Source organism: Schistocerca nitens, chromosome 11 (assembly GCF_023898315.1).
Source record: "Schistocerca nitens isolate TAMUIC-IGC-003100 chromosome 11, iqSchNite1.1, whole genome shotgun sequence".
Lineage (NCBI taxonomy): Eukaryota > Metazoa > Arthropoda > Insecta > Orthoptera > Acrididae > Schistocerca > Schistocerca nitens.
This window is the reverse complement of record NC_064624.1, coordinates 58,502,010-58,529,881: the sequence shown is the minus strand read 5'-3', so window position 1 is coordinate 58,529,881 and position 27,872 is coordinate 58,502,010. Positions and strand designations below refer to the sequence as shown.

The following is a 27,872-nucleotide window of genomic DNA, read 5'->3' as shown; positions in this document are numbered from 1 at the left end:
TAATGGGTGTAAGAGGAGCTGGATAAGAGAAAAGGCGCGTAAAAATTCGTAAGTACAAGCAAAAAATGCACAGATACGCAAAAATACGCACAGATACGTAAAAATGCGCGAAATCACGTGAACTACATAAAAATAAGCACTAATAAATTATAAACGTACAGAAACGTGAGACAAAAGGAATGGATGAGGTATATGATTGTGTGTGTTGCGATAAGGGAAGAGAGGGGGGAAAAGGGAGGGGTTCGGTTGAGGGTTGCGAGTTCAGGTGGCATGGGCAGGTGAGTAAAATAAAATTCTGAAGTATAGCAGGATTAGGGATGACGTGGGATCAGTAGGAATAAATATGAAACTTCATGGCAGATTAAAATGGTGTGCCGGACCGAGACTCAGGACTTTTGCATTTTGCGAGCAAATGCTCTACCATCTCCTGTGAAGTTTGGAAGGTAGGAGACGAGGTACTGGCGGCATTAAAGGTGTCAGGACGGAGCGTGAGTCGTGCTTGGGTAGCTCAGTTGGTAAAGCACTTGCTCGCAAAAGGCAGAAGTCTTGAGTTCGAGTCTCGCTATGGCAAGCAGTTTTAATCTGCAACGGAGTTTCAAATCGGCGCACACTCCGCTGCAGAGTGAAAATCTCGTTCTGGGAACATCCCCCAGACTGTGGCTAAGCCATAGCTCCACAATATCCATTCTACAAGTTTCGCAGGAGAGGTTCTGTGAATTTTGTAAGGTAGGAGACGAGGTACTGGCGGAATTAATGGTGCGAGGACAGGGTGTGAGTCATGCTTGGTTAGCTCAGATAGTAGAGCACTTGCCCGCGAAAGGCGAAGGTCCAGAGTTCGAGTCTCGATCTGACACACAGTTCTAATCTGCCAGGAAGTTTCATATCAGTACACACCCCGCTGCAGAGTGCAAATACCATTCTGAAGGAATAAATCCATTTATAACTAACGAATCAAAGCACCTGGGGCACCAGATACTGGATCAACAACCCGTGTAGTCGAAAAGCTTGTGGTGTGCGCGGACAATCGTTGATACATTGTTGCTCAGAAGTAGATGCAGTTTGAAAGATGGTGAACAACACAGAAAAGAAGAGAAAGAAAGGAACAGTAATGCTATAGAGAATAGTAACAAAGTGAAACATCACAGGATTGTAGGATGAAAGAAAAGCCGTTGCTCAAAATCAAACAATGGAAACTCCAGATAGCAATATCAACAATGTAGGAAAAGATAAGATTGTTGCTTGTCATAAAGACGACATGTTGAGCTGCTGACAACCACAATTAAGAGACACATACACATACGCTTTCAGCCACAGTCTTTGTCTGAAAAAGAGCAACACAGACCTTCATTTACACAAGTCATCACTGACCAACATGTCCGATCGCTCGCCCGTAATCTAGCCTTCCACGTAAAAGATACCAACCACTTCCTTCACCTACTCTCCACCATCCCCACCCCTTTACCTCCTGGATCCCTATTGATCGCCGTTGCGGCTATCTCCTTATACACAACATCCCTTAGGCCCAAGGTCTTAGCACTGTCGAACACTACCTTTCCCAACGTCCTCCTGACTCCAAACCCACTACCTCATTCCTCATATACCTTACTAACTTTATCCTAAACCACTACAATTTCTCTTTTGAAGGGAGAGTATACAAACAAACCCACTACACAGCCATGGGACCAAGTCTGGCACACTGCTATGCCATCCTGTCTATGAGCCACCAATTGGAGACTTTCCTAGTCTTCCAGAACGCCAAACCCCTAGTCTGTTTCAGCTTCATTGATGATATTCACGATCTGGACTCATGGTCAAGACACCCTATCTTCATTCCTGCAATAACTCAATATCTGCTCTCCCAACCCCTTTGCATGATCCTCTTCAATCAAGTGTACCAACTACCTAGACATTGACCACTTCCTCCGTAATAGTTTCATCTGCACCCCTGTCCCCATTAAACCACTCGACAGTACCTGCATTTTTACAGCTGTCATCCCTTTCACAACAAAAAACCCTCCTCTATAGTCTGGTCACCTGGGGACAGCGTATCTGAAAAGATGAACTCCCTTGCCCAGTATGGTTAAGGTCTTACCAAGGCCCTCACAGGCAGGTGCTTACCTTCAGACCAAGTCTAGAAACAGATCCCCTGGGCCATTTCCCCTCACACCCCCAATCCTCCCACCACATTCAAGAAAAAATCTCAAAGAAGTGCCCCCTACGTCACCCAGTACCACTCCAGACTGGACCAACTAAACCACAACCTTTTCCAGGGCTTTGATTACCTATCATCATACCCCGAAATAAGGAAAATCCTACTTGAGATACTTCCTAAAATGGTGTTCTGTCACCCGCTCCACCTCCACAATATCCTTTTCCAACCCCATGTCACTTATGATCCAAATGCTTTGCTATAAGGATCATAACACTGTCGGACAGCCAGGTGCGAGACCTGCCCAATCCACCCACCCAGCACTTCCTATTCCAGTTTTGTCACAGGTTTATCCAACCTCACCAGGGGTTCGACCATTCGTGAAACCAGCAATGTCATTTACTATATCTACTGGAATCGTTGTACAGCTTTTTATATCGGTATGACTACCAGCCAGCTGTCCATAAGGATGAACAGCCATTGCCAAGCTGTGGTTAACAGCAAAGCAGACACCCTTGTGGCGCAACATGCATCGATTTCAATGGCTGCTTCATTACCCGAGCTATCTGGATCCTCCCTTCCACCAGCAGCTTTTCTGAACTGCACAGATGGGAGTTATTCTTACAACACAATCTCCACTCCTGTAGTTATCCTGGTCTCAACCTTCAGTAACATTTTGTCCCCACACCCTTCACCCAACAGTTTCCAACTCCCTTTGTCCTATCACTTCCTCATTCTCTTTCCCCACTCCTCCCCCTCCCCCCTTCACCCAACTGCCTGCCCCACAACCTCTTGTTGCTGTGGCTGTTGGCATTCCAGTCCCTGCACACTGTGCCAGACAGTGCCCCTTTGCCCCCCCCCCCCCCATCCACCTCACCCTTACACTGCTATCCCTTAACCTTCCCCACCCTCTCCAGGTTGCTGCTTCCATCCCACGCAATAGTTGCACTGTGCCTCAGCTGCCAGAGTAGGCAGTCATGTTTGCTTGCTTTTGTGAGTGAATGATGTGTGTTTCTCTTTTTCCAATGAAGGCTGTGTCCGAAAGCTTACCAGGTGTAGAGGTATGAAACCGGAATTTCTCTATAGATGGTGCTAGCTGTCAGTGTAGGTCCCGTGAGACTGCGTCTGCAGCGCCATCTGCTCCTTGTAACGGCTGACGATGAGTGTCAAGACACGATAACCCACTTCCATACATCAGTACCTACTTTAAACCTGTAAATATGTCGAGTTTCGTGCCTACGAACTACGATTTGCAAACAGCATCGGTTTTCTGCTATCATTTGAAGAAAACTGCTGCACAATAGTATCAAATGCTTGTCCAAGTTTTTGGCGAACATGCTCTTTGGAAAACATAGTGTTTTGAGTGGTTAAGGAAATTCAAAGGTAGTGATTTTGACGTGAGAAACGACAAGCGCGGGAAACCACCGAAAAAGTTCGAAGGGAACGAATTGAGATCTTTATTGGATGAAGATGCTACTCAAACTCAACAAGAACTCGTGGAACAATTGAATGTGATGCAGAAAGCCGTTCCCCCTTCGATTGAAAGCTATGGGAAAGGTGCAGAAAGTGGAAAAATGGGCTCCGCATGCATGAAATGAAATACAGCAAGTAAATCGAAAGACCACTTGTGAAATGCTGCTCGCCAAATACGAAAGAAAATCGTTTCTCCATCGAATAGTGACAGGTGATGAAATATACACTCCTGGAAATGGAAAAAAGAACACATTGACACCGGTGTGTCAGACCCACCATACTTGCTCCGGACACTGCGAGAGGGCTGTACAAGCAATGATCACACGCACGGCACAGCGGACTCACCAGGAACCGCGGTGTTGGCCGTCGAATGGCGCTAGCTGCGCAGCATTTGTGCACCGCCGCCGTCAGTGTCAGGCAGTTTGCCATGGCATACGGAGCTCCATCGCAGTCTTTAACACTGGTAGCATGCCGCGACAGCGTGGACGTGAACCGTATGTGCAGTTGACGGACTTTGAGCGAGGGCGTATAGTGTGCATGCGGGAGGCCGGGTGGACGTACCGCCGAATTGCTCAACACGTGGGGCGTGAGGTCTCCACAGTACATCGATGTTGTCGCCAGTAGTCGGCGGAAGGTGCACGTGCCCGTCGACCTGGGACCGGACCGCAGCGACGCACGGATGCACGCCAAGACCGTAGGATCCTACGCAGTGCCGTAGGGGACCACACCGCCACTTCCCAGCAAATTAGGGACACTGTTGCTCCTGGGGTATCGGCGAGGACCATTCGCAAGCGTCTCCATGAAGCTGGGCTACGGTCCCGCACACCGTTAGGCCGTCTTCCGCTCACGCCCCAACATCGTGCAGCCCGCCTCCAGTGGTGTCGCGACAGGCGTGAATGGAGGGACGAATGGAGACGTGTCGTCTTCAGCGATGAGAGTCGCTTCTGCCTTGGTGCCAATGATGGTCGTATGCGTGTTTGGCGCCGTGCAGGTGAGCGCCACAATCAGGACTGCAAACGACCGAGGCACACAGGGCCAACACCCGGCATCATGGTGTGGGGAGCGATCTCCTACACTGGCCGTACACCACTGGTGATCGTCGAGGGGACACTGAATAGTGCACGGTACATCCAAACCGTCATCGAACCCATCGTTCTACCATTCCTAGACCGGTAAGGGAACTTGCTGTTCCAACAGGACAATGCACGTCCGCATGTATCCCGTGCCACCCAACGTACTCTAGAAGGTGTAAGTCAACTACCCTGGCCAGCAAGATCTCCGGATCTGTCCCCCATTGAGCATGTTTGGGACTGGATGAAGCGTCGTCTCACGCGGTCTGCACGTCCGGCACGAACACTGGTCCAACTGAGGCGCCAGGTGGAAATGGCATGGCAAGACGTTCCACAGGACTACATCCAGCATCTCTACGATCGTCTCCATGGGAGAATAGCAGCCTGCATTGCTGCGAAAGGTGGATATACACTGTACTAGTGCCGACATTGTGCATCCTCTGTTGCCTGTGTCTATGTGCCTGTGGTTCTGTCAGTCACATGTGATGTATCTGACCCCAGGAATGTGTCAGTAAAGTTTCCCCTTTCTGGGACAATGAATTCACGGTGTTCTTATTTCAATTTCCAGGAGTGTAGATACGGTTTGAGAATCTTAAACGTCGTAAATCATGGGTGAATCCAGGCAAACCATCGACATCCACTACAAGACCAAACTGCTTAGGAAAGAAGACAATGCTGTGTATTGGGCGGAATCTGAAGCTTCATCTATTATGATCTCAGAGCTGCTAAAACCTGGTGAAACTGTTAACACTGATCGCTACCAACACCAAATGATCGATTTAAATCGAGCATTACGTGAAATACGACCGGAATAGGGAAAAAGGCAACACAAAGTCAAATCTCTCCACGATAACGACCCACCGCACACAGCAAAACGGATCTGGGTAACGACTGAGGCGATCAGTTAGGAAATACTGGGGCATTCGGCGTATTCTCCAGACTTGGCTCCGTCCAATTATCATCTGTTTGTATCACTGGGACACGCTGCACAACGCTTCAATTTGTATGAAAATGGCTCGCTGACTGATTCGCTTCAAAAGAACAACTGGTTTTTGGTGTGGCATTCGTAGCCTGCCGGAGAGGTGGGAGAAATGTATTGATAGCAATAGATATTTATGATGAATAAAATATTGTTTATCAGTTTCAAACAACAAACGTGTACTTATTGCAACCAAATTCCAGTTTCATACTTCTACATCTGGTATGTGTAAGTATCTGTCTGCAGCTTAACGTGTCCTCTTTACGGTCAGTAGCAATCTGTCCTTTCCTACGTTGTTGATATTTCAATGTGGTGTTCCCATGATTTGGTTTTGCCTAATGGCTTTGCTTTCATCCTGCAACGTTTTCCTTTCTTACTATTTCCTATGCATTACTGTTCTCAGTGCCCGTGCTTTCATTTCTTTCCTGTGTTTATTCATCGATCGTCCGCGCACAAAACAGGTTTCGTAACCGTGCAGTTTGTTGATGCAGTATCGGATGCCCTAGATTCTTTCCTTCGATACTTATATTTACTTCTATTGATCACACTTCGTTCTTCATCTTGACATACTTTTAGCGTCTTATTTTCTATACTTGCCTGTGTCACACAAACTTCTCATTGTCGTCCTAACACATCCCCATTTCCCCTCTCTACCCTTATCACAACACACACATACTCCCATACCTCATCTGTTCCTTTCCCCAAGTTTCTGTACCTTTTTAACGCATTTTTCCATAGCTTCACGCGGTTTCATGCATTTTTATGTATTTGTACGTCTTTTTGCTGTTCTTTACGAAAATTTGTTACACGTCTTTTCTCTTATCAGCTCCTCTCAGAACCATCAACACCTACTTTTCCCATTTCCGCGCCATTCCTGTTTCCTTTACTTTTCTACCACAATGGACCCCTGCTCCATCTTTCTACACCAGTTCAGAAAAGCATCCCTTTCTCTGGCTAAAACCTAGTCCCATATTCTATTTCTTAAATGCTGGAATCACTTGAATCTGCATAATCATAAAAATTCCCTTCTCTGGATCCTACTCCTTCTCTGACAGTGACCTTCACCTTTCCAGATTCCACCAGATCCTGTCCCTCACAAACCTGGTACTGCAAAAACACATCTCTATGGTGCACGTACCCCACAATCTCCTCTGCTCCCTTCGCAAGATACTGGCACTGTGCAATCCCCACTTCATACTCCACATCTGTGAAACTGACTCCTTTGCTCTCCACAGCACCTTGTAGAGCATTGCAGACACCACCTTCATAAGTTATCCAACCTGCTGACATCCTACTGCCGCCTTACGGCATCACTATCCAATCCCTATCCTACCCAGAGTGTTCCTCCTCGTCCACCTATCACGCCATCTAAACCCTGCATAGCTGACTTTTTCAACTTGCCACATTCCCCAAAACTCCCTACCAACACTCCACCAAATCCAAAGCCCAAACAGTCACGTAACACTGTTGTTTATCTTTCCACCAAAACCCCCAGCGCCACATAAGTTTCAGTCCTATCCAAAGACGTCACCTGTAGCCCTACATCCAAATTTAACCACGCTGGACTTCTCAAAGACCTACTCTCCTCCTCCCAATCGCTGCAATGGAAACAGTTCTTCACTGCCAATCCCTCCAACTAAAATGAACCTAATTCTAACACTGAAAACTACCTCTCCCAGTTCATACCATCATTCAGCCGTGATTCTCCTCCATCCCACCAGCTGATCACCTTCCAGGAATTCCTTATCTCCAACAGCCCCACCAACCATACCCCGGTCCCTTCCTCAGGACATCAACCTTTCAGCAGAAGAAAGAATAGCCATACACAACCTCAAAACAAATCCTGAGCTAATCATTGTACATGCAGTCCCAGAACCTCTCCCCTGAATCCATTTCCTCCTGACCCCTATGACACCATCTTCTCCATGGTCTCCAAAATCCACAAACCCAACAATCCTAGACATCACATTCTATCCGGTTATTGAGGCCCCACTGAAAGAATTTTGGCCCTCATTGAGCGACACCTACAACCAATTGCCTGTCATATAGCCTCTCATGTAAAAGGTACCAACCACTTCCTTCATCGACTCTCCTTCATCCCCGCCCCTTTACTTTCTGGATCCCTACTCATCACTTTTTTATGCCATCTCCCGATAACCACCATCCCTCACGCCCACGGTCTTACTACTATTGAACACTACCTTTCCCAACGTCCTTCAGACTTCAAATCCACTACCTCATTCCTCATATATGTTACTAACTTTATCCTAACCACAACAACTTCTTTGAACGAAGGGTATACAAACAAATCCATCACACAGCCAAAGGCACCCACTGCAACTAAATATCTGCTCTACAAACCGCTTCACCTGGTCCCCCTCAACCAAGTGTGCCAACTTCCTAGATGTTGACCACCTCCTCTCTAATAGTTTCATCTGCACCCCTATCCCCATTACACCACTCAACAGTGCCTACACTTCAACAGCTGTCATCCCTTTCACAACAAAAATCCCTCCTTTACAGTCTGGTCACCTGGGGACAGCATATTTGCAACGGTGAACTCCCTTGCCCAGTATGCTTAAGGTCTTACCAAGGCCTTCACAGGCAGGTTCTATATTCAGACCAAGTCTGCAAACAGCTCACCCAGGCCTTCACAGGCAGGTACTATATTCAGACCAAGTCTGCAAACAGCTCACCCAGGCCTTCACAGGCAGGTACTATATTCAGACCAAGTCTGCAAACAGCTCACCCAGGCCTTCACAGGCAGGTACTATATTCAGACCAAGTCTGCAAACAGCTCACCCAGGCCTTCACAGGCAGGTACTATATTCAGACCAAGTCTGCAAACAGCTCACCCAGGCCTTCACAGGCAGGTACTATATTCAGACCAAGTCTGCAAACAGCTCACCCAGGCCTTCACAGGCAGGTACTATATTCAGACCAAGTCTGCAAACAGCTCACCCAGGCCTTCACAGGCAGGTACTATATTCAGACCAAGTCTGCAAACAGCTCACCCAGGCCTTCACAGGCAGGTACTATATTCAGACCAAGTCTGCAAACAGCTCACCCAGGCCTTCACAGGCAGGTACTATATTCAGACCAAGTCTGCAAACAGCTCACCCAGGCCTTCACAGGCAGGTACTATATTCAGACCAAGTCTGCAAACAGCTCACCCAGGCCTTCACAGGCAGGTACTATATTCAGACCAAGTCTGCAAACAGCTCACCCAGGCCTTCACAGGCAGGTACTATATTCAGACCAAGTCTGCAAACAGCTCACCCAGGCCTTCACAGGCAGGTACTATATTCAGACCAAGTCTGCAAACAGCTCACCCAGGCCTTCACAGGCAGGTACTATATTCAGACCAAGTCTGCAAACAGCTCACCCAGGCCTTCACAGGCAGGTACTATATTCAGACCAAGTCTGCAAACAGCTCACCCAGGCCTTCACAGGCAGGTACTATATTCAGACCAAGTCTGCAAACAGCTCACCCAGGCCTTCACAGGCAGGTACTATATTCAGACCAAGTCTGCAAACAGCTCACCCAGGCCTTCACAGGCAGGTACTATATTCAGACCAAGTCTGCAAACAGCTCACCCAGGCCTTCACAGGCAGGTACTATATTCAGACCAAGTCTGCAAACAGCTCACCCAGGCCTTCACAGGCAGGTACTATATTCAGACCAAGTCTGCAAACAGCTCACCCAGGCCTTCACAGGCAGGTACTATATTCAGACCAAGTCTGCAAACAGCTCACCCAGGCCTTCACAGGCAGGTACTATATTCAGACCAAGTCTGCAAACAGCTCACCCAGGCCTTCACAGGCAGGTACTATATTCAGACCAAGTCTGCAAACAGCTCACCCAGGCCTTCACAGGCAGGTACTATATTCAGACCAAGTCTGCAAACAGCTCACCCAGGCCTTCACAGGCAGGTACTATATTCAGACCAAGTCTGCAAACAGCTCACCCAGGCCTTCACAGGCAGGTACTATATTCAGACCAAGTCTGCAAACAGCTCACCCAGGCCTTCACAGGCAGGTACTATATTCAGACCAAGTCTGCAAACAGCTCACCCAGGCCTTCACAGGCAGGTACTATATTCAGACCAAGTCTGCAAACAGCTCACCCAGGCCTTCACAGGCAGGTACTATATTCAGACCAAGTCTGCAAACAGCTCACCCAGGCCTTCACAGGCAGGTACTATATTCAGACCAAGTCTGCAAACAGCTCACCCAGGCCTTCACAGGCAGGTACTATATTCAGACCAAGTCTGCAAACAGCTCACCCAGGCCTTCACAGGCAGGTACTATATTCAGACCAAGTCTGCAAACAGCTCACCCAGGCCTTCACAGGCAGGTACTATATTCAGACCAAGTCTGCAAACAGCTCACCCAGGCCTTCACAGGCAGGTACTATATTCAGACCAAGTCTGCAAACAGCTCACCCAGGCCTTCACAGGCAGGTACTATATTCAGACCAAGTCTGCAAACAGCTCACCCAGGCCTTCACAGGCAGGTACTATATTCAGACCAAGTCTGCAAACAGCTCACCCAGGCCTTCACAGGCAGGTACTATATTCAGACCAAGTCTGCAAACAGCTCACCCAGGCCTTCACAGGCAGGTACTATATTCAGACCAAGTCTGCAAACAGCTCACCCAGGCCTTCACAGGCAGGTACTATATTCAGACCAAGTCTGCAAACAGCTCACCCAGGCCTTCACAGGCAGGTACTATATTCAGACCAAGTCTGCAAACAGCTCACCCAGGCCTTCACAGGCAGGTACTATATTCAGACCAAGTCTGCAAACAGCTCACCCAGGCCTTCACAGGCAGGTACTATATTCAGACCAAGTCTGCAAACAGCTCACCCAGGCCTTCACAGGCAGGTACTATATTCAGACCAAGTCTGCAAACAGCTCACCCAGGCCTTCACAGGCAGGTACTATATTCAGACCAAGTCTGCAAACAGCTCACCCAGGCCTTCACAGGCAGGTACTATATTCAGACCAAGTCTGCAAACAGCTCACCCAGGCCTTCACAGGCAGGTACTATATTCAGACCAAGTCTGCAAACAGCTCACCCAGGCCTTCACAGGCAGGTACTATATTCAGACCAAGTCTGCAAACAGCTCACCCAGGCCTTCACAGGCAGGTACTATATTCAGACCAAGTCTGCAAACAGCTCACCCAGGCCTTCACAGGCAGGTACTATATTCAGACCAAGTCTGCAAACAGCTCACCCAGGCCTTCACAGGCAGGTACTATATTCAGACCAAGTCTGCAAACAGCTCACCCAGGCCTTCACAGGCAGGTACTATATTCAGACCAAGTCTGCAAACAGCTCACCCAGGCCTTCACAGGCAGGTACTATATTCAGACCAAGTCTGCAAACAGCTCACCCAGGCCTTCACAGGCAGGTACTATATTCAGACCAAGTCTGCAAACAGCTCACCCAGGCCTTCACAGGCAGGTACTATATTCAGACCAAGTCTGCAAACAGCTCACCCAGGCCTTCACAGGCAGGTACTATATTCAGACCAAGTCTGCAAACAGCTCACCCAGGCCTTCACAGGCAGGTACTATATTCAGACCAAGTCTGCAAACAGCTCACCCAGGCCTTCACAGGCAGGTACTATATTCAGACCAAGTCTGCAAACAGCTCACCCAGGCCTTCACAGGCAGGTACTATATTCAGACCAAGTCTGCAAACAGCTCACCCAGGCCTTCACAGGCAGGTACTATATTCAGACCAAGTCTGCAAACAGCTCACCCAGGCCTTCACAGGCAGGTACTATATTCAGACCAAGTCTGCAAACAGCTCACCCAGGCCTTCACAGGCAGGTACTATATTCAGACCAAGTCTGCAAACAGCTCACCCAGGCCTTCACAGGCAGGTACTATATTCAGACCAAGTCTGCAAACAGCTCACCCAGGCCTTCACAGGCAGGTACTATATTCAGACCAAGTCTGCAAACAGCTCACCCAGGCCTTCACAGGCAGGTACTATATTCAGACCAAGTCTGCAAACAGCTCACCCAGGCCTTCACAGGCAGGTACTATATTCAGACCAAGTCTGCAAACAGCTCACCCAGGCCTTCACAGGCAGGTACTATATTCAGACCAAGTCTGCAAACAGCTCACCCAGGCCTTCACAGGCAGGTACTATATTCAGACCAAGTCTGCAAACAGCTCACCCAGGCCTTCACAGGCAGGTACTATATTCAGACCAAGTCTGCAAACAGCTCACCCAGGCCTTCACAGGCAGGTACTATATTCAGACCAAGTCTGCAAACAGCTCACCCAGGCCTTCACAGGCAGGTACTATATTCAGACCAAGTCTGCAAACAGCTCACCCAGGCCTTCACAGGCAGGTACTATATTCAGACCAAGTCTGCAAACAGCTCACCCAGGCCTTCACAGGCAGGTACTATATTCAGACCAAGTCTGCAAACAGCTCACCCAGGCCTTCACAGGCAGGTACTATATTCAGACCAAGTCTGCAAACAGCTCACCCAGGCCTTCACAGGCAGGTACTATATTCAGACCAAGTCTGCAAACAGCTCACCCAGGCCTTCACAGGCAGGTACTATATTCAGACCAAGTCTGCAAACAGCTCCCCTAGGCCATTTCCCCCTCACACCCCCAATCCTCCCACTGCCCCCAAGAACCAGTCATAAAGGACTGTCCCCATCTTCACCTAAAACCATCTCTGACTGGAACAACTCAACCAGATACTTCACAAGGTTTTGATTAGCTATCACCATACCCTGAAATAAGAAACATCCTTCCCACCCCTTCTACAGTGTTGTTCTGTCAACCATCCAACATCCTAGTCCATCCCTATGCCACTCACAATACCTCACCACAAGGAACATATACCTGTGGAATACCCAGGTGCAAGACCTGCCCAATCCACCCACCCAGCACTTCCTATTCCAGTCCTGTCACAGGTTTATGCTGCCCCAAAAGGGGCCGGGCCACCTGTGAAAGCAGTCATGTCATTTACCAGCTCTCCTGCAATCGTTGTACAGCTTTTTATATTGGTATGAACATCAAGGAGCTGTCCACAAGGGTGAATGGCAGCTGCCAAACTTTGGCCAAGAGCAAAGTAGACCACCTTGTGGCACAACATGCAACTGCACATACCATGCTCGATTTCAATGGCTGCTTCATTACCTGAGCCATCTGAATCCTCCCCTCCACCGCTAGCTTTTCTGAACTGGGCAGATGGGAGATATCCCAACACAATCCTTGCTACCGTAATCATCCCGGCCTCAGCCTACACTAACATACTGTCCCCACATCCTCCAATTAACAGCTTCCTCCCCTTCTGTCCCATCACCTCCTTCCCATACTCATCTCTCACCCTTTTTATCACCCATCTTTCTCCACACCTCTCCTTTCTCACTCCCCCCACCAACCCATCAACCACCTCCCTACCCTACAGCCTCCTGAAGCTGTGCCTGTTGGCATTCTAGTCCCAGCACACACTGCCAGATGGCACTCCTCTCCTCCTTCTCACGCCTGCACTTCTATCTTTTCCCTTTCTGCAACCCGAAGTGGCACAGTGGTTAGCACATTGGACCTGCATTTAGGACGACGACAGTTCAAACCCGTCTCCGGTCATCCTGATTTAGGTTTTCCGTTATTTCCCTCAATCATTTCAGGCAAATGCTGGAATAATTCCTTTGAAAGGGCATGACCGGTTTCCCTCCCCATCCTTCCCTGATCCGAGCTTGTGCTCTGTCTCTAATGACCTCATTGTCGACGGTACGTTATACACTAATCTCCTCCTCCTCTCCTCCCCTCTGCAGCCCCTCCAGATTGCTGCTTCCATCTCCTGTGATAGTTGCATTCTGGCCCAAGCTACTGGAATTGGTGGTGCTATGCGCGTGAGCTGTGCTTGTTTGTATGAATGAATGGTGTGTGTCTCTCTTTTTCTTGTGAAGGCAGTGGCCAAAATCTTTTAATTGTGACTGTCTGCAGCTTAACATGTTGTCTTTAAAGTAAGTAGGACTTTATCTTTTCCTACAGTGTTAGTACTTCTCTCTCATAGAAAGGAAAACATGATTACATTTGGGCATTCTATATCACAAGTTTGCTTTACATATCAAACTACTGTAATAGAGAACAAATGGTTACTGTTGTTGGCAACTCTACAGTGGTATGGGTGGCGAGAGCCAAGGTTGAGGGTGGGGGCGTGAATTGACGTCAAGACTGCAGCAGGGGCAGGCCGGCACATGCACGCGATTTAACAGCTCATTTAATCCTCAGGTGGGCAAACAGTTGCTGGTTTCACCTGTCTGCAGAAGGAATTCTGGGTGTAAATAAAATGATCTCTCAAATAGATGTGTTTTGAGGTATAATTTGTCAGCATGGAATAACAGGTATATGTGCAGGTACATTAACGTCACAGACATTATAGTTACGAGTTTATGCAGTACGAGCAGTGCTGTCGTGTCACGATGTGCCGGCCTGCAAGCTTAAGTAAGTGCGTGAATCGAGCCCATGGGCACAAAAGATTGCCCACGCCTGGAATGAGCAGACGTTCAGTTGACCAACGTTCAGATCACCGATGACGACGGTTTGGGATGAGGGGTGCTCGACATCATGGTCATCAGCATCCTGACTAAAAGTCAGCATGCTAATCTCATGGGTGGGGACGAAGGCTGCCCACACATGCGAAGCAGTTCATAATGTATTAAAGTCTACCACCCTTCCCCACCAATTTAGGGATGAGGCTTGACAGTTCACAAAATTTCACCACCCTTGTAACACAGGAATCGGTATCTGTGAGGATGGTGGGCAGATCTCCATAGAGACTGAAGGTTGCCCTAATATCAGTAACCAAAACTAAAAGTGGCATACCACAAACTTCACACAGTGGTGTATCCTCCTGTCGGAGAAGGAAGCTGTGTTTTGAAGGGCTATGCCTGATATAGTCTGGTAAGCAGAACCTCCTTTCAGTGGCGAGACTGACACGAAGTCCACCAAACCTTTGTGGTCGATTTGAGTGAACACAATTGTTCTCTGTCACCTGAAACCATTCAGTCTCCCACTGACTCATGATGTGTGTCAGAAAATGAGATGATGGCATGCAACCAGATGGGACATTGATGGGCAGCTCCATTCCAACATGCTTCCTTGGCAGCTTTGTCGGCCATGTCATTGCCCTGTATCCGAATGTGGCCAGATACCCTGTGAAAGATGATCTCCTTGCCACTGTGTTGGAGCCACTGTAAGGGATCATGGATTTGCTGAATCAGTGGGTCTACTGGATACATTTGGTTAAGTGCTTGCAGTGCACTAAGAGAGTCGGAACAGACAAGGGACTGGTGGTGTCTGTGAACCCTCTCCACTGCCATCAGAATGCCATATCATTCTGCCTCATAATTTGTAAATTGTTCTGGAAAACACATTTTAAAAACCTTATCAGGGAAAACGGCAGAACAACTGAGACCATTCTCTTGCTGGAATCCATCTGTATAAACAACCATAAAACTGTGGTACACACTTAAAATTGATGGAAACAAAGTTCTAAATACGAAAATACAAGTAAGTAGAAGTTTTCTTGTACTGTGTCAAGATTAAAATCACTTTGGGCCTCTGAAGACGCCAAGGTGACAATGCATTCCATCCCTGGCTGTGTGTTTTGAAGCCTAAAAGATCCAGATCCTTGAGACAATCTGTAGCACGTATCCCAAATGGCTTGGTTGCGTGGGGCCATTGACTGAACAGCCGTTCAAAGATGGGTTGGATCACTGAACTAAATGTCAATGACTGCTGTGATGCTGAGATTTACAGCCCGAGTCAAAAGGATATGTCACTGAATCCAGAGTGGTGGTTCACAAGCCTCTGTATACAGGCTCGGAACTGGGCTGGTCTGAAAGGCTCCAGCTGATATCCGAATGACGTCATGGTGGACAGCACCTAAAATCTTGAGGTAGGAAAGTATGGGCTGATCCATATACCATGCTGCCATAATCTAAATGCGATTGAACAAATGCCCTATAAAACTGCAGGTGGCAGGACCTGTCAGCTCCCCATGTTTTTCTGCTAAGGCATTTCAAAATATTCAATGACTGGAGGTCCTATATTCATAGATCTTTCAGGTGTGGGAACTAGTGTCTTGGAAACGTAAAATAATGTCCCCCATCGTGAGCACTGGTTGGTTAAAACTTTGACGAGCAGAGTTAAAACTGAGACATGTAGTCTTCTCGGGTGAGAACCGAAAACCAGTTGTCCTGGCCCAAGTTTCCAGCCTCCTAATGGTGAGCTGTAGCTGCCTTGTTGTCGTTATAAGATCAGAGGACGGGTAGAAGATTGCAAAGGCATCCGCAAACAAAGAGCACTGGACAGGGCTCCTGACTGGATAGCGATTGCACACAATGTGGCACTGCCCTGGAGGACCCCATTCTCCTGAACATAGCCGTCAGACATGGCATCACCAATGTGATATAAAAAATGCAGGTCCTTGAGAAAGGACTGGATAAGAAGTGACAGGCGTCCATGTAGTCCCCATTCATGAAGTTGGCGAAGGATATTGTACCTCCAAGTAGTGTCATATGCTTTTTTGTCAAAAAACACACAAACTAAACGGTCCCAGCTTAAGAAAGATCCTGTATCGCCGTCTACAGTGGAATTATGCTTTTTTGAGGTCAAAAAACACACAAACCAAACGGTCCCAGCTTAAGAAAGATCCTGTATCGCCGTCTACAGTGGAATTAAATTGTCAAGAGTGGAATGGTAGTGCCTGAAACAGCACTGGGAGCAGCTCAGGTGACCTCAGGATTTGAGCAGCCAGACGAGGCAGCATCTGACCACGCGTTTAAGGGTCTTACCCATACACCTAGAGAAGGCTGGACTCTGGTAACTGTTAGGGGTGCTACCGTCCCTGCCTGGTTTCGAAAATGGAATTAATATTGCCTCCTTCCCACTTGTAGGGTACTGTCCATCAAACCAGATCTGATTGAAACAAGAGAGGAGCTGTCCATTCGCTTCAGGGCACAGATGATGAAGCATGTCGTAATGAATCTCATCGTGCCCTGAAGCACTGTGTCAGGCTGCAGACAAAGCTGATTCCAGTTGCCACACGGAGAACGGAAGGTCGTAGACTTCCTCATCATGCGAGAAGAAATTGAGCTTCCTCATCTCTGCAGTACTATGGAACACCTGAAAAGCAGGAGGATGATGTAGTAACAGCAAAGAAGTGTTCAGCTAAATCCTGAGCCATGTCTTCTGGCATGTCCAAAAAGACCCCAGTACTTGAGAAGGCCTTAGGGGACATGTACTACCCTTGCCTGAAATCCATCTTATTGATTTCCAAACTTGAGCAGTGGAAGTGGACTGATTAATGGTAGTCGTGAATTCCCTCCAGGAAGCCCTCTTCCATTCTTTTATCACTCGCCTCACATGTGCTATCGCGGATCTGAATGGATGAAGATTTTCTGTAGTTGGATAGTGTTTGAAGTTCTGCAGAGCTGTTCATCTAGCCCTGACTGCCAATAAACAGTCATGATTCCACCAAGGTACAGGCCATTGTCTGAGGGGGTTGCTAGACGAGAGGGATGGACTCTGCAGCAGCCTATCGGACCCCACGAGTGATATCAGCCACCGCCTCCTGTACACAGTCCTTTTGTTCAAACACAGCCGGTTGACTGTACTGCAACCAATTTACCCTTTGTATCATCCATTGAGTGGTCTCCTGTCAGCAACCATCCTAGTTGCCAGATGGATCCACACTGGAAAGTGGTCACTAGAGTGTAAATCTGGAGCCACTTCCCACTGAACTAATTCTGCAATAGCTGGGGAACAAAAACAAAGGTCAATGGCTCAAAAAAGACCCTGTAGCTGTGGTAAAGTGTGTCATCTGGCCACAATCATAAGGTAGATATTCTCAGAATGGATGCGTCTCTCAATCATTTGACCCTTGGAGCAAGTGGTAGCCAAACCCCATATCATTGAAGTCCCCCACAAGGAGGAATGGGTGTGGGAGTGCCGGGAAAAGCTCTGCCAGTGCATCTGCATCATTATGGGGAAGGTACAAAGAAACACTGTGATATTAAAGGGTGCTAGAACATTCACGGCAATTGCTTGTACGATAGTGGCAAGAGGGAGAGGAGAGGAGTGGCATCTGTGATCAATGAAAACAATTCTACCTTTAGCCCTGTCTCCAGTAGTATTGTCCTTCCTGTATGTGTGGTAACCCATAATGCAGATGTGTCAGAGTGAGTTTAAAATGCGCTTCTTGTAAGCAGATTCAGAGCAGTTTATGCTAGTCCAGGAGATTCAATTCTTCCAAATGTGAGTGATATCCATTCAAAGTCCACTGCAACACAGAAGTCCCTGTGAAAGCCATTGTTTAGCGACGGTCGTTCTTTTCTTTCTTTCTCGGAGGTGCCGATTTACTGGGGAGGTCAGGGGGAACGTTAGCCGGTTCCTCCGATTGGAAGTCCAAATCCTCAAGAGCGTAGTCCCCATCAGAAATGGAGAGAGCTCGCTGATCCAAATGTTTTACTACTACTTTCTTCGATGTGGAACTACTTTTTGAAGGACTTTTTCTTTACTGATGGCAGGAGGTGGTTGCCCGGGGTTGTGGGAATGGCTTAGGTGACTTCTGATGTTGGGTCGTGGTATGTGGCTTAGGTGGGAAGCCTGTTGCTGATGGCTTCCGGACAACTTCAGTTTCAAGTGAAACATTTCCTCCCACAAGTACATCAATAAGTGCACATGCTCATATGTGAATCCGTGGTCTGAGTTTGTGTGGTGGCATCACACTTAGCGACTGGAATCGTAAGGGCTGATGCAAAAGAAGTAGCAAATACCGGTAGTCGCATAGCTTTGAACGCCTCTTTATATATATATATATATATATATATATATATATATATAAAAAGAAAGATGATGAGACTTACCAAACAAAAGCGCTGGCAGGTCGATAGACACACAAACAAACACAAATATACACACACAATTCAAGCTTTCGCAACAAACTGTTGCCTCATCAGGAAAGAGGGAAGGAGAGGGAAAGACGAAAGGATGTGGGTTTTAAGGGAGAGGGTAAGGAGTCATTCCAATCCCGGGAGCGGAAAGACTTACCTTATATATCTATATATATATATCCGTTATAAGGTGTGTGTCTCTTGACTTTCAACTCCTGATTTTTCCTTTCCCCATTGTAAATGACATACTTTCTGCTCCGCACTGGGTGGTCCCCAGAGCAGTTTACACATTTTGGAGGAAGTGTACAAGAATTTCCTGATTCGCGAGCTGAGCCTCCACAATTGCCACATGTAGCCTTCCTATTACATTCCATAGTGGTATGGCCAAATCTTTGACATTGGTAGCATCACATTGTGTTAGGAACAAACAGGCGAACCATAAGGGGGATGGGGAGTAAACCACATTAGGAGGCTGTTTGCCACTGATTTTTTTGGGTGGGAAGAATTAATTAGAATTTAATCAAAGTTTGACATCATTTCATTCATATTTCGAACAGTTCTTGTGAATTTTTTTTGAAGAATTTCAGCCAAAAATATCAAAGTTATGCTGTGATGTCCGCTCAAGGTTGTGAGTATAGTTCTCCAATTGCGTGCAGTGTAGCCATTTCAATTTTCATCTGAAATCAAAAATCTTTTAATTTTACATTAATAACATATTTTCTAAGAATATGAAGCTCAATGCAGGTGAAAATTAAAAACTTTGCAGGTGTTGGAACAACTTACTTCTATTTTTTCTCTAATTATGCAAAGAAAGATACCCTTAAAAGTCACCATATCATCTCACAAGTTGGTTCATATAATTCATAATTTTATAAAGAAACATACTATCAATTTTCATAATGATCGTTTCTATACTTTTTGAGTTAGACTGTATGCAAATGTGAATAGTCATTTCAAGATAAAACGTGTTAGAAAAATAAATTCTTGGAAACTACAAATTCAAGGAAGTTAACAATAATATAAAACGCTTACAGATTAATCTGCAATTCCAGGACCATATAGCAATCATTCTTCTTTCTCACAGCCTTCGTTTTTCACTTGCAGCAGTGCTTTCCGACCTTCCTTCGATTCCAATGAACCACGTCAATTCTGCCGCCTCACGCGCTGGTTATCCATTTGTTCGGCATAACTGAAGTTTTCGTGCCTACTACAATTTCTGCCTTGTTCAAGACCATGCGAAGGGATGAATTTCTGTCATTGAATATGCCTGTTGCTAAATACGATGCCAATTCGACGACTTTTAGTCAGGAGTGCAAGTGTTTAGGATCTAATTGCCAGATAGTGGAGTTAAAACTTTTGTTCACATTTTGTGTGGGGCTACGTAAACATCTCTCCCGTAATTCATCCCTTGATAAATTTTCATATATTGCAAGAATTTCCTTCTGCATGTCAGGGTGCAAACGAGTAGGGTGCAGTTCATGTTCTATTCCAAGGGCTGTTAGTTTCTGCCACTCACACCAGCTTGTCTTCTCCCTCTGGGCAATACTCCTGTCGAGGATTTTCACCCGGGGAAATCATATAGTTATGTTGCCATAATTGCTTTTTTCATGTCTATGCTCATAAAATCTAAACGAATGCGAATTTCGCTTTGAAATTTTGACTGCATATTCTTGGATAGTTAAGCTAATGATTTAGGCAATAAAAATAAAAATCAGACTTTTTGAATCTCCTACTATGGTTTCCTCCCTTAAGACGGATATAGCCTGCAAGGATATATTCAGGTAATTCTGGAGCACTAAATGTTAGAATAAATGTTGCCGATTTTTCCAATTTGCCATTGACTCTCCTCATATAGCTCTGCACTTCTGTGACGCCCATATTTTTCCATTCTTCACATAACTTCACAGGGTCCACCTCCATTATATCAGAGTAGGTAACCACGCTCTTACTTAAGGTTGTTATGCGACTCAGCCTCGACTGGGTAGTTGCCTAAGGCCTTACATCCCAGAAGCTTAGATATATGGTCTGAATTAGCAGTTTCAATCAGAAGTGTTCCATTATGTTGTCGTTTGACACTTTGTACAGGCCCAGCAACACCTTGTGACTGTAGAAATGGGAGACCTTCTCAAAGGTTCCCCCATTCACTTTATTACAATGAAAGTGTTATGGCACACTAGTGCCCTGTTACTATGATTCTGAGACTTATTTTTGAGATGACTGCCAAACAGAGCTCTCTTTGAGGAGTGGGTGTAGGTACTACCTCACGGTATACTCATCCCGTCAGTAGTAGCAGTCTGATGAGACCATTCCACAGGGATCCCAAGAGATGCTAGGGGAACTCCGTCGATGCAGGCAGAGCCCTGCACGCCTTATACAAGTGGGGGGTGGCAGGTGGCCCAGAGGTTTCCCACTAGAGACTGTTTTACCTCAACAGCCATTCACCTCATCAGCATGTAGCACACCTTGAGGTTGTTATAGAGGTGTGTACCTTTCTTGCAGTCCAGGCAGTGAAGCCGAGACCCACGTTCTCCAAAACACACAACTTTCCACCAATGTGCCACATGATGGTCTCTGAAGCATTCATAGAGCTTACAGAGAGGTCTGGCGGCACTTACCAGCCTCCAGCTCAGGAATCCTGGGGTCACCAAGCCCGTACTCAGCAAACAAATGCTGAGCCCCTGAGGCACGGATAATCAACACTCTACTGTAAGATATCTTAGTGGTATTGAAACCAGGTCAACACAATAAAATTTGTGTGACCAGTTGGCTGTTTTTGTCCTTCAGTAAAACTTAAATATGGTTGCTGTACGTCAGCCATGTTCAAGATTGTATTACATATATAGCTACTTGGCAGATTCTTTGTCTGCTCTTTGCCTGAAGGTGAACACTGGTAGGTCAAAACCAATTACAGTATTATGAGAAGCTTGTGATTGTGTCATAAAAATACAAAAATGTGGAGAAAACTGGTACTGTAGCTTGCATGTTGTAAAACCTGTCAATAGTAGTTTTAAAAGGAGAAAAGGCATATAAATTAATTGTGATACTGCAACACTCCTTTAACCGTTTCACGTCTCTTTGCATTATGTGCTGACATGGCATTCATTATGGCTGTACTGCTCACCAATGGCTGGAGCCTGTGCTGAGATGGTGTTCCGGTCGATATGGAATACTTATCATCTGATTTTTCGAAAATTATTAGGTGAAAAAATTAGATTTTTACGTATCTTACAGGTTGATATTTTCACTCGATAAAGAAATGAGTTTCTTTTCGTTATCCATCATAATTACTTGCACTGTATCAAATTAAGTAAAACACTGCACAAAGTTTTAGAGTTTGCAGAGGTAAAAATGCAATGCATAAACTTTGTGTATAGCTGATTTTAGCTCATACACTGCAGTGAATTAAATGTAGATAAAATATTGATATTTATTTAAAATTGAGAGCAGAAAGTTTTATCATTCTCAAGTTATTGGGTTTTACGTCCAAAGGTAGTTGCACGCAATGGAGCCATTCATATCCTTCCACATTGTGAACCTTGGTCATCACAACTGTCACATCTCATAAATGATTCAACATATCGAAACGAGGTTTTCCGCAAATGATAGTATGTACTGTACATATATCAGAAATACTCCAAACTTTTTTATTCACCAGGATATGGAAGTAACTCATCCATAGCAGTGAGAGGTTGATGGCTAAGATTCATTCAGACACCCATAGCACTAAAGGAAAATCTACGTGTTGTGCATGTACAAATCCGCATCACCTGGGGAACGTTGAAAAGGAGAAAATGTATATGCACTCACAGTGGAGAAAGGGTTAAAATGCAAATATTTAGAAGAAACATCTGTGAGCAATCAAATTTGAATTTTACCAATACAGTTGAAAATACACAGATGCCATTCTTTACTTTTCACGAACAGTTGAAATTGAGGTAAAACTCGGTTCAGCTCAGATTCCAAATGTGGACCATTTCAACACTAAGGGAGAGTAGAGGGGACTGGGTAAACTTCAAATAAGTGAAACCTCACAGAGCATGAAAGTTACCAGCAAACAACTCCAGAACGTAAAATTATGTTTATTATACTTGATTACAGCAATGATGTATAATTGAATCTCTACTTTTTTAACACACATGAGACAAGAAAAGCAAAGAAGCAAAACATGTACATCCCAGAATGTCATATATTTAACTTTAAATTTCCATAATTCTAAGCTAATCTTATTAAGAACCCTGATACTGAAAAACCACACACACACACACACACACACACACACACACACACACACACACAAAATATTATTACATGAAAAGTCTCTCTCTTCTGTTAGTATTCTGAACAGAACTGTTGAGATTAATGACAGAGCTGCCTCCAGTGGCATGTCTCACATTACATGCCTCTATTTTAACAGTCAAAAAGAGAGACTAGTTCTCTTTTCATAACTGAAGACCGTAGAGGCTTATCAGTGTTGGCATAATTAAAAGATACACAACTTCTAAGGGCTTGTAGCAACAGTTGTTACATTTTGTATTTAACTGAACATTTATAAAAATGATGACAGGAAACTACATAGACAACATATTTAAAAACTGGGTTTTTTAGAATACAGACAGACTTTATTACTATCAGTTTTTCAAGTACAGAGAATCCATTTCACCAAGAACAAATGAATATTCACCCCTCCCTCCCTAACATCTATCCCCATCTTCTTTGATCAGTTTTCGTCTTTCTTTTAGCTTTATTAATGTGAACACAGAGTTTGAAAAAAATGTGACACTGGGGAAACTGCACTCGCCCTTCTCCAGATCTGATTACAGTTCTCCAGATCTGATTACAGTTAAAAGATCTTATTACACTTTAATTGGAAATGGTATCTACTTTCTTCAGACATTCTGCAACACCAACACAGTAAAGACAGAGCAGCAGAGTCCAAATATGTGCTGGAAACACTCACTGGACAATTACTTTCTACATTTACTTACTACTTATATTTTTGTTATATCACACACAGTTGTTAATCTGTTAATAGTCATTCAAAGTGTTACAGAGATTGTCATACACAAATGTACAATAAAATATATCTATGACCTCTTGTCAAATTTTCCTAGCAGTTTCTAAGAAACAATACAAAACTATCACATAGAGGGCACTAAATGAAACCATGCCTATAAGAGGGGGGGAAATTATACTGCAGAGAGAGCAATAAATATGCACTGCACATCAAATATGTTCCAACCATTTTACCACAATTTCATTTTTATTAAGAATTATTTACATAATATACTGTGCCAAACCACAGAGCTACAGAACATTATTTGCAGCATCAAATGGAATCCCTATATATACTGCCAAGTGTAAATGTGACAGTTATGACACTGGATGATTCAAACAGCTAGCAAAAAGAGAATTCTCAAAAAAATTCTTATATCTGTATTCCTGTACAAATTAAGATCCCAGAAATAGCACTGGGACATGATGGAGGGCATACACACAAAATGGATCACAAAAGGAACAGTTCCACCTGAGAAAAACACTGTATAAAGGAGACTTTATTTTAAGAAATAGAAAAAAAACTTATTCCAAAATTCTGTAGCAGACAGTTAATAACAGTAAAGGAAAGTAAAGTGTCCAATACTGTGTCACCTTCCACAGCTCTCGCTTGCAATATAGTCAACCACAATGTAAAATGTATATACAAATACGTGTAAGACCAATAAAAACCATTATGTATGACAAATGAAAATAAAAACACAACTTCAACAAAAATTAAATCATAATACATATTTCAGAGGACAGTGCATGGAATACAATATCAGTACAAAATTAAAATATACTCCACAATTAGTGCTTGTAGAAACTTATGTACATTATAAAGACTATTCAATAAAACAATTCTTCTACAACAAAATCATTTCACAGTGAGGAAAATAAAATTTGTTTCAACAAAACCCACCAAAGCTCTCAACTACATTTCACTGCAAAATACCTCTTCCTCTATCTTCCATCTGATGATCGCAAATGGATACACAGTGTGACACAGAGATAGTCAACTCTGTTAAGAGCAATAGCTCTAGAACTTTAAGGTTTCAAATATATCAACAGATCAATTGCAACAAACCATCAAACACACAATTTGATACTGTCTTTCCTGTTCAATCCCGTACATGTTTCTTGCTATGAACCAAACAGATTGCCAATCTGGGAACCCTGTTCTCTGTGTCAGCTGCTTGGGAAAATTCCTCGCAGTGACAACATCACTAACAAATGTATTTCTTTCGATGAAGCACTCAGATTAATGATATTTCTTAGTGGGAAAAACCTAATAGACTCTTCCCGTGTCATATAAATTTCCTAAACCACTGAAAAGCTGCTTTTGGTGTGATTAATTAGAACAATTAACAGTTTGTGATGCAATGTTAAAAATAAATTTAAAAAAGAAAGAACAGTTTTCTGCTGTGTATAATATGAAAAATGTTACCTACAAACTAAGTTGCATAGCTTCTGTCACAAGCAGACTTACAATCTGAAACTGTCTCCCTAGCCCAAGACTTCGCATAGCAAATTTCCCATTTGTAAACGTCCACACGTTTTTCATATGAGCAAGTTCTTAACCGGTGTTAGGAACTGGTCCCATTTCCTTTAAACAGACCTCTCAAAATATTGACTCAAATACAACAAATATGAAACATTCTTCAAAATCAAAAACATCTGTGGTAATACCAATTTTAATCACTGGCAACTTTCTTAATAGCATGGAACTTTGCAGTACTGGAAGTGAGCTGAGCATATACCCATGTGAAGCCACATCCATTTTTCATTCAACACACAGCAGAAAAATTTAAGTGTAAACAGAATACCGCTATCAGTGATATAACTAGAAAACAAATGCAGAAATACTGGTAGAATCAGTGAATAAGTGTTTCTTGTATTTTGTGCGCAGTTCTGAATTTTCAGAAAAATGACAGCCTCCAGAATCAAATAGGGACATAACAGAATCTATCGGAACCTGGGACTGATTTTCTACCACAGATGGGATTGAGAGAGAATTTTAAGGCTAATGTGAGACCACTGTGTGTCCATAAGTCTCATTCCATTCAGTCACACTCTTCCAGACAAAGATGAAGGGACTGATAACATTGTAGTCTTTATTGTTTTGTACACGTTAATTTCCAAGTGCTTAGCATCTAGTCATCTTTCTTACTCTTAGCTCCATTTTCTGTAATTATTTCACAGTAATTTGTGTAATGTTTTGTACCATACACAATACACATTTTTTGTAATTGCCAAATCTGACAATCCCTGATTTCACAATCTTGTACAATCTCGTGCCAGGCTAACTCAAGAGACAATATTTCAATTCACAACAAGAAATTCTTTGCCTGTAATTAAATTCAAAGTAACACATCGGAAGTTATGCTATTGTGCTACTTTACTTACACTGCAGAGCTGTACGGGACTGATGTCCAATTCAGTTACACGTGATTAAATTTTTTAATTCGAGAGCAGAAATTCTTTCTGCAGGTGGAATCTTTTGCAGCATTTGGAAAATCAAAAACTTGATTTTATGTAACAATATTCAGTTTCACATTACACATTCCATAACTATAACACACCAAATTTGTATTTACAAAAATCAATAAAAGTAAATGATACATTTTCTGTTTAATTGACAATAGTTGTTTCACAATTAGAAAACAGATTTCTACGTGAAAAAGACCAATCACCAAAATACTTATACACACCAGTAGTCGATCACACAGCTACCTACAGCTCTTCGAGTCAGCTACTGAAATGACTAAAACACAGAATAGCCAATGGATATAGGTAAGTAAACTGTACACACGACGGAGAAAACTCAGATACAAGATAGAGTACGTGCTTTACGACAATCGTAAAAGGTAGGGTCAAATAGTGCTCAGAGCGAGCCGCTGTCAGATCCACCGCACAATACGAAGTCGCAGCGTACATTATATCACTGTACACATTTTGGACACCTTAACCGTTGCCGCAGCAAACTGACAGGTACAAATATTTGTTCAATCGCTTTCTCTGTGGAAAATGACACTTGGCAAAATTTACTGGAAAAACTATTTCATAGGTTTGACTATCTCCAATCAGAATTTCAGGAAAAGATTTCTTAACCAAAAAGAAATCAACACACAAAATCAGCACATAAAAATTGCACTAGAGTCGTGACGGAATTTCAGTTCACAGTGTCAAGTAGACCCCCTCAGTGGGAGAGGCCAGTCGGCAGCACGGGGCGCAGGTCCTGCCCCACCATCGGGTAAGACACCAGCGGGGCACTCGCCGCAGCCCCGGCAGCGGCCATCGACATGGCGGGTGTCTGCGGGGGCGGAGGCGGTGCCTGCGGCTGCGGGGCGGGGGCTCCCGGCGGTGGCGGCGGCTGCGGCTGTGCACCCGCCCCGGGCTGCCCGGTGGGGGCCGGAGGTGGCGGCTGCGGCTGCGCCATCGACACCACCTGCGGGAAATCCGGGCGCATCTTAAAAAACTACCCCTCCTTCGATCGCCTACAGCACGAGGTCGCGGGCCGACAATTACCGTACGGACAGAAATGACGAGGGGATCTTACAGACAGATCCTTTTCGACTTCCTTCGTACTCGAGGAATTGCGAGGTCACTGCCCAGACATCAAATCTTAAGCTGTACAACACACTGCCCGAAAACTCTAAATAAATTGAGAGACGATTTCAGAGTTCTACTAAGTGCAAAATATTTCCGACATTTTAACATAGTTAGTTGCAGCTGAGTGCATAATATTCTAATCTTCTAATAGTGAAGTTAATGGTTTGTTTCTTGCTAGTAGAAACTTTCTTTTTCTAGACTCCTAGACTTTTCTGTATATTAACAAACTGAAATCGTAATTACCAAGTATTAAACGATAACTTTAAACTAAAACCGCACTGTTTGTTTTTAACTAACCACAACGCTATACGAGTTCTCGCAATAAATTACAATTTGATTAGGTATGTGAAACATCAAATCGAAAATATTTTATTTTTAATTTCAGAGATTGAGCAGTATTATTGGCACATTATATTTTCACTTAACAGTAACATATTTCCCATTTTTCTACCCAATTTTATTACGATATTCACAATTTAAAGCAATTAGTAATTTAAAATACAAAATATTATTTTATTTAAATACTATCATTCAATACTTGCGAATTAATACTCCAATATGATAACAGATATGGAATTCAAGTAACTGTAAAAATAAATGACGTTACTAGTGAG

At 44.4% G+C, this 27,872-nt stretch overlaps 1 protein-coding gene across 1 annotated transcript in view; it reads right to left on the bottom strand.

Moving 5' to 3' along the window:
• Positions 1 to 22,675: 22,675 nt before the first annotated feature.
• LOC126212620 (zinc finger CCCH domain-containing protein 10-like) overlaps positions 22,676 to 27,872 on the bottom strand; it is a 140,533-nt gene continuing 135,336 nt past the window's right edge. The window contains exon 8 of the mRNA XM_049940049.1: positions 22,676 to 27,094. Within this exon, the coding sequence (XP_049796006.1) occupies positions 26,846 to 27,094 (249 nt within the window). The 3' untranslated portion in view covers positions 22,676 to 26,845. The remainder of the gene's footprint in view (positions 27,095 to 27,872) is intronic.